Source organism: Cupressus sempervirens, chromosome 10 (assembly GCF_028749045.1).
Source record: "Cupressus sempervirens isolate cs-2001-9-10 chromosome 10, ASM2874904v1, whole genome shotgun sequence".
In the NCBI taxonomy this organism is placed as follows: domain Eukaryota; kingdom Viridiplantae; phylum Streptophyta; class Pinopsida; order Cupressales; family Cupressaceae; genus Cupressus; species Cupressus sempervirens.
Window position 1 is genome coordinate 14,288,782 of NC_143127.1, and position 8,456 is coordinate 14,297,237.

Genomic DNA, 8,456 nt, shown 5'->3' on the forward strand with positions numbered 1-8,456 from the left:
TTAGAATGCACCTTATAAACTTTTCAATGTGACTAATAACACTAATGCAACACATCTTACAATGCATAAGAAGGATCCCAAATGACTTCATACTTAACTATATGAAATGCTCTTTAATTTAACCAAACCCGCCCCAATATTAATGAAGAATTATTTCCAATAAATTAATTTAAAATAAATAATATTCTAATAGCATAATATATTATGCTAATTATAATCAATAGTTTAAATGTTCCATAGGAATAATGATTCTTCAATATGCCAAACCATGCATAGATTTTATATAATTAGTCATCCAATACTAAAATGTATCTAAATTTTATCTTGAATGTGCTATCTATATACAAGTGCTATCAACGGATAAGCAAGGCCCAAGCCAACGCAATGGGAGTTTGGAAGTTTGTCGTTAATGTTTGTCTTCTGGTTTTAGCAATCTTGTTTTTGTTTTGCAACTTATCATCGATTACCGCGACCTAAAGACGACGACAAGGAAGAAAGAAAGAAAGAAAGAAAGGGAAGCAATCAGGCCTGGAGATCAATCAGAACCAGGAAAAGGAGAAAAATGCAGGGAGATCCCGATCATCGAGACGTGAGGAGTGGCTTCTGTAAGAAAAGTGGGGTGTATTACAGCAAAAACAAGCCGCAGGCGATACCAGACGATCCGTACCTGGATCTTGTCACTTACGTCCTTTCCTCAAAACACCCAACCGCAGAAATTGCTCTGATCGATTCTTCAACCAATGAGCAAATTACCTTTCGCCAATTGCCCACAAAGATCAGACGCGTTGCAAAAGCTCTGCACAGATTGGGCATAAGGCAAGGAGATGTCGTCTGCATAATTTCCCCAAATTCAATTCATTTTCCAGTAATATTCCTCGCAATCCTCTCGCTGGGAGCAGTGGCCACCACTACCAATCCCCTCAACACCGCAGCCGAAATAATCAAGCAGGTAATTCGGAAACACAAAGTTTGAATTCATTAATTTTAGCAATTTTAAACATTTTTAGTTAATTCATCTGATGAGCACATCATTCTTGTGTAAAATCCACAGGTGAAGGATTCAAAAGCAAGATTGGCATTCACAGGCGGAGGTGAACTGGGGGAGAAAGTGAAAAGCACGGGACTTCCCATGGTGATGATATCTCAGACGGCAGAGGAAGACCACACATTTGTTTCTTCAGAGGGCCAATCTTCCATTACATTCCAAGAACTGGTCGGAAGTCAGTCTTGGGATCTGCCGGCGGTAAAAATCCGGCAAGAAGACACGGCGGCGTTGCTTTACTCGTCCGGCACGACGGGCGTGAGCAAGGGAGTGATCATCACGCACAGAAATATGATATCGATGATCATCTTGCTGGTTCGCTTTGTTTTGGCGGAGACGGGGACAAACGGGTGGGAGTTGAGATATCTGGCGGTGCTGCCGATGTTTCATGTTTACGGCCTCTCTCTCTTCGCCTCGGGACTTATTGCGGCGGGCGCTACGACGGTCGTCATGCCCAAGTTTGGCTTCCAAGATATGCTCATTGCCGTCCACCGATACAAGATTACCAATTTGCCGGTGGTGCCGCCGATTATTCTGGGCTTAACCAATTCTCCCCTGGTGGAGAAATATGACTTGTCATCGCTGAAATACATGTCCTCGGGCGCTGCCCCTCTCGGTAAAGAGGCCGTCCACGCATTTGCTTCCAGATTCCCCCATATCGAATTTATCCAGGTGCAGTTAATTTCTTCTTTTAAATTTGTATGTTTAAAGTTCAGATCCTATTAGGAAATTGGACTAGAAAGAGTGTTCATATGAGAGACACACATATATATTTATGTAATGCAGGGATATGGTATGACGGAAAGCACTGGTGCGGCGGCCGTTACAACAAAGGAGACCTCCGTGAAATATGGTTCTGCGGGTCTTTTGTGTCCGAATATGGAAGCCAAAGTAGTTGATGTGGATTCTGGCCTCCCTTTGCCTCCCAATGAGAAAGGAGAACTCTGCCTCAGAGGTCCCCTTGTTATGAGAGGTATCTTCTCATTCTATAAATATATAAAGGCATTTTTTATGACGCTTTTTAATGAAAGAGAGTGCAAATTATACAGGCTACTTCAGTAACGAAGAAGCAACGACGTTAGCAATAGACAAGGGAGGGTGGCTGCAAACAGGGGATCTCTGCTACTTTGATGACGACGGCTGTCTGTATGTTGTTGATCGCTTGAAAGAGCTCATCAAGTACAATGCATTCCAGGTAGGCTAAATTAATTTCTTTTTTCTGATATTGCTATCACCATTTAATCATGTAGTTTTGAGTCAAACTCATTGACTCATGTTTCATGAGTAGTGATGCATCCACGAATCCATCTCTCATGAGAATAACTTAGACACTTAGCACTCATGTTTAAAGAAGTTTCCTCATGGTTAAAACTACTTTGTCACCTTTAAACATCACTAAGAAAAGTCGGCAAAAATGGATCCATAACTTCGAGAAAAGGATTGGCTCAAAGGGCTGGGCCTAGGGGTCTGCACCCCAAACTCGTGGGCTGTTGGTGGCCTGCCCGAGCTGCTCCTGCGGCGAGGGCAGGCTGTTGCATGCCCATCGGGCGATGGATGCAGGACACCCCTTTCTGAGAGCTTTCCCTGGGCGGGAAAAATTAAGCTTGGGGAAAAAAAGTCAAACCTTGACTATTTAACACTTTTGCTTTACGAATTAAACATAGTCTGTGATGCCCCATTTGCAAAACCTTTACCTAGTATTATGCCTTATAAACCATTCATTCCTACTAATCAATTAATAGCCAATTATATCTAATATTAAATGACACGTGTGCAGGTTGCCCCCGCAGAACTGGAAGCTCTCCTCTTATCACATCCTCATATTTTGGATGCAGCTGTTGTACCGTAAGTTTACTAAGTTGTATGCTATGCAAATTCCATCTTACCATTTTATTGGTTCATCTCGTTATAGGGATCGCAATCTATGTTTGTTAAGATTTATGTGATGGATAAATATCCAGGCTTCCGGATAAAGAAGCGGGGCAAATACCGTTGGCATATGTGGTGAGAAAAAGTGGAAGCAATTTAAGTGAAGAGGATGTTATCAGCTTCATTGCTGCACAGGTAAAAATATACAAACTATAAGTAATTAATTATTGGTACTTTTTATACTGTGAGGGAATGATAAGCTTACAATTAATTGTTTTGGCAGGTGGCACCGTATAAGAAGGTTAGGAAAGTAGCGTTTGTGAATGGCATTCCGAGGTCTGCAGCAGGGAAGATCCTTCGCAAAGAGCTGATACTCCTCGCAACTTCCAAACTCTGATTATTTATACATACTCCACTACTTCGAATCTGATTTACTCCTTTTGTGGCTCAAAGAGTTGTAGTTGGCTGGGCAATGGAAGATTTTTATTAATTTGCCGATAGGCTTTTGCATCGGGCCAAAGTCGGCCGGTAAAGTCTCACGCTCCAGTTTATTATTTACCGCACTTTGTTTTCCCGGCGGGTTTGACTTGTTTCTGAGAGCAGATTTTCCACTCGCTATTTTTCCGGCTTTTACGAATGTTGAAATATTGCAATCTGATTTGTGTGAACTTTCACGGAAAAACCTTATTATCTTTTCCAAGAAATACACCTATCGGTAGAATAAATTCGCTGCATCCCCCTTGGTATAAGTGTTTCCAGGCAGCCAAAGTAATTTTGAAGCTCGTATCTTTGTGGTAAAATGTATTGAATATTGTAAAATTGCCCTTATTGTACTTGCTGTAGGCAATGTACTATTGCATTCATTTAGTTCAACTCAATTAATCAATAGTTTTGCACTCATCGATCAATCATAAATAAACATGTGTTTCTTAATTAAATATTTCAAAAAAAATTTATATTAGAAATAAGGAGATCAAAATTACAAGCGATCACAGAGAATCAAAGTTCAGAGGCCAAGCCTTACACCATCAAAAATGAAGTATATACAACGAAACAACAGAACAAAATCATAGACCATGACACCAAGTAAAGCTCATCAACCTAGGTGTCCACCCAAGCTATCCAGCCCAAGGGGCCATCCATCCACACCATGCTTTTCGGATCTTGAATTTGATTCAGCATGTAAATCATCTCACTAGAAGCATTGTGAGGTCTTCTTTTAATCTCATTGCTAAACCTACTAAAGGTTTGATTGAAAACATGTATGTTATCCAAGTGCAGCCTCCAGAAGTATCCATGATTAACCTCATTAGCAAAAAAGGTAGCATGATCGTCCTTGAGCAGCCTTTTGAATTTAGCCTTGTTGATTTTCATGGTCATCTGAATCTGCAAAATTTTTTTAAAATAAGTGAGACTTCAGAAAACCTCAGTAAGCATTCTGGGGATCTTTTGAAACCTTTCTTCATTTCCGCACTTCCAAATTTGCCATAAAATGTAAGATGAGGTAATATCCCAAAACATATTAACATCTTTTCTAGCATTAAGGATAAAGCCAGTAATAACTTCAAAAATACTGAAATTAGAAGGGATAGAAATACCAAACTTTAACCAAACCTCTTTGGCAAAAGTGCACTCAAAGAAAATATGCTTTCCCGTTTCTGGGGTTCTACAAATGCTGCAATAGTTAATATCAGAGAAGGAGTTCCTAATAGGCAACTTATTAAGAATAAGTAACCATTTAAAACTTTTAATTTTAGGATCAATAGAACTTTTCCAAAGATAATAAAAAACCTTCATCCAAGAAGAAATATCCAAATCGGTAATCCAAATATTGTTAATATGATTGATTATGTCAACATTATAATTTAAAACAGAATAAATATTCTTCGCTTTAAGTTTGGAGATGATAATACCATTAGGCCATTTTATCTTCAAATAACTATTAGAGTCCACATGATATAGGGTAGGGATATCATTACTAGCTTTAACAATTATACTATAAGTCTTTTTATGAGATTCAGGAAGTTTAAATTTATTCTTTAAAGCATCCCAAGGGATAAGTCCTTCCATTTCAAAGATATCAATGAATTGCTTGATTCCAAGGTTAGCCCAATACTTAGCCGAGCACCCTTGAGTAAGAGCAAGGGGTTTATTACCAAGCTTAAGGTTCCACCAAATGGATCTTTCACCATGGAGGGTTTTATTATCATAGAAGTCTTTGTTAGTGATGAATTTTCTAACATGGTTCCAGGCTTTCCAAATGGATTAAAAAACTGCCGAGCCTTGAACTATAATAGGAAATTCACCACAAATGAGATCAGTGAGAGGAAGATTTTTCCAGAATTTAGCATTTTTAGGATATCCCCTCTAAATATTATTACGAATCAAAAATTTCCAAGAATCACCTCCCTCTAAGGCATGAAAGATCCATTTGGAGGCTAAAGAAAGACCACAGAGTCTTAGATCTTTCAACCCAAGGCCCCCAAGGAGCTTATCAACATGACACCAATTTCAATTGACAGAATGCAACTTTTTATTCCCCTTCCCATCAGACCAAAGATAATTTCTAATAGCTTTCTGGATTTCCAAAACTTGGTAGTCATTAAACATCCAAGGAGAGGCATAATATATATTGCAAGAAGACAAAATCTTTTGGCAAACTTGGATTCTTCCAGCAAGAGATAGAGACCTATTGTACCACTTGTTCAGCTTATTATGGATCTTATCCTTGACCCAACCCCACATCTCTTTTAAAGAGGGATCAACAGAGAAAGGGATACCCAAGTATCTAACAATTTTAGAGGGACCACCCCATTGGAAATCAAATTTACTAAACCAATTAGGAGGTTGATCATTCCAAACAAGACAAATAGATTTGGCATGAGATAATCTAGCTCCAGAAATTTTACAGAAGAAGTTTATTGATCATGGCAACAAAATTCTCTTCAGAGGCTTCATGAAACAGAGAAGTATCATCAGCAAACTGACAGTTTATAATCTCCTTATTATTAGGAAGGATGATTCCTTTAACAGCGGGGGATAACGTGTTGTCCCTAAGAATATAAAAAAGAGCTTCAGAGGCAATAACAAAAAGAGTAGGAGCAAGAGGGCATCCTTGCCGAATCGATCTTCCTAAAGGGAAAGGGGTAGATAGGGATCCGTTGATATCAACTTGAGCATAAGCATCCTTGAGAAGAGTTTTAACAATATCACAAAAGAAAGACGGGAAACCAAAAGCCTCGAGCATCATGTTAATAAAATTCCATTCAATTCTGTCATAGGCCTTTTCAAAATCCAACAAAAACATAGAAACATTTTGCTTAGTATGCTTAGCCCAATTAAGAGCTTCCCAACTAGTAATAAGATTCTCTAATATATATCTACCCTTCACAAAACTAGTTTGGGTAGGGCAAACAAATTTGGGGAGAATAGTTTCAAGCCTAGTTGACATAATCTTAGCCAAAATTTTATAAGAAACGTTTAAAAGAGTTATAGGCCTCCAATTCTTAATAAGGGATTTATCAACCTCCTTAGGTATGAGTTTAATAATTTCAAAATTAATATCCCTACCCAGGGTTCCAGCATCGATGGCTTCATTATAAATATTAATTAAGACTTTGCTAATTCATTTATTGTTAGCCTTGTAGAATTCTGCAGGCAGCCTGTCAGGCCCAGGAGCTCTATCATTATTAAGGGAATTGATCGAATTCTCAATTTCCTCAATAGACAAGGGCTGCTCTAGAATAGAAGCGTCCTCAGCCGAGATCCTTTTAGGAATAAGATTCTTACAGTGATCTCTAAGGGCCCTAGCCTCCTGAGTATCCTTTGAGGTAAAAAGATTTTTATAGAATTCAGCAAATTCATTCTTGATAATATCAATATCAGTAATAAGATGATTGTTAATAAGCAGTTTATCAATAGATTCTTTAGCTTGCTTATGTTTAATAAGATTAAAGAAAAATTTACTACCTCTATCCCCATAATGTAACCAACGGGCTCTTGAACGAATTCTCACCCCCAAAGCTTTTTGATGTTGATGTTTTCTGAGAGAATTCTTAGCATGGGCAAGCTGGTGACCGAGATAAGGATCATCTAGGTTATTTTGGATATCCATTTCAGCATTATAAAGATTATTATTAAGCCAAGATTCCTTAAATCTATAATCTTTGGCCTTCTTTTGACCAATAGTTCTTAAAAAATTCTGCCAGGTAGAAACATCAAGACTCCACCTATGGATATAGGATAAAGAGGGAAAATGAGACTCATTAATGAGTCTTATAATGGAAATGGCAGTAAGAATGTCATTATCCTCTAGAAGGCTAATATTGAGAATGAATTTTTGGTTAGAATGATTGCTATAACTAGGTGAGCAGCCAAGATTGACAGATATAGAAATAGGGTGGTGATCCGAAAGAGTGGTAGGGGAGACAAGCACCAAGTTATCATTCTTATCTGGAATTACAGAAAAGAAACTGCTATTAAGTCTAGTGTAGATTCTATACTGACCCTTCTGAAAATTACACCAAGTAAACCAGAGGTCAGGGTTATTGTTCTTGCTTCCCTTTAAAGGATCAAAAAGGGATTTAGCCCTTTTAAAGTTGTTCCAATTAAATCTTTCCTGCTCTTTCCAAGAGAAAGGGAGACCTCCCAGTTTATCCTCTTGATTCTCTATCATATTGAAATCACCTCCAAACATCTACGGAATGTCAGGAAGTGAGCTGAGCCAAGACCAAAACTTACTCCTTTCCATATAATCATTGGCAGCATAAATAGAACATATACCAAAATCCATATCATTATGACTAAAGATCAACCAAATAGCTCTATTACAAGGTGAAAAACCAAAATTTTTAATTTTAGGTCCCCATTTGGGGCTGAGCAAGATCGCCACTCCCCCTCTACCCTGAGGGTGATTAGTGGAGAACTTGATAGCATCTCTCCAAATAAAATTAAGATTGGATTCAAGATTGAATACAGTAGACTTAATTTCTTGAAGCATAATCATATCAATATTGTTTCGAGAACTAATAAAGTTCTTAATAACAAACTTTCTAGCAGGACATTCTAGTCCTCTAATATTCCAAGAAACACAATTCATTGAGATGGAATTAGAGAATTAGACGCCTCAATACTCATGATGTGCTCCATAGGAGAAGCATCCTTAGAGTCAGTTTGATTTTGCTTCTTACTATTCTTATTTTCATTCTTAGATCTGGAGGTCTTCCTTTCCTTCTAGCATTGAGGATATCCTCATTATCAGATAGAGAAGGGGAAGAAACCTTCAGCTCCGGAGGCTGATTATTAACAATAATAGGGGCTGTCGGAATGACTTCAACTATGAAATCATTCGAGATCTTTTGAAACACTTTCACAGGGGGGTTCTCTTTTGAAGAAATGTGTTTGGTGGTAGCTTGAGGAGCAGATGGAGGGGGCACAGAGGGATTAGCATTATCTTTAGAAGTCATATTAGCCTCTGAAGGAGGGGATACAAAAAAAATATTTGGGGCCGAGTCTTTTTTACTCGACCGATTTTTCCTTTTTTTTG

At 38.3% G+C, this 8,456-nt stretch overlaps 1 protein-coding gene across 1 annotated transcript; it reads left to right on the forward strand.

The window, feature by feature from the left end:
• The first annotated feature begins 430 nt into the window (after positions 1-430).
• Positions 431-3,645, forward strand: LOC149532327 (beta-phenylalanine coenzyme A ligase-like). The gene is made up of 7 exons (XM_089804060.1): positions 431-949; positions 1,052-1,714; positions 1,829-2,015; positions 2,092-2,237; positions 2,820-2,887; positions 3,004-3,106; positions 3,195-3,645. The coding sequence occupies exons 1-7, from the start codon at positions 563-565 to the stop codon at positions 3,306-3,308; spliced, it is 1,668 nt and encodes a 555-aa protein (XP_089660186.1). The 5' UTR covers positions 431-562; the 3' UTR covers positions 3,309-3,645.
• Positions 3,646-8,456: the final 4,811 nt, after the last annotated feature.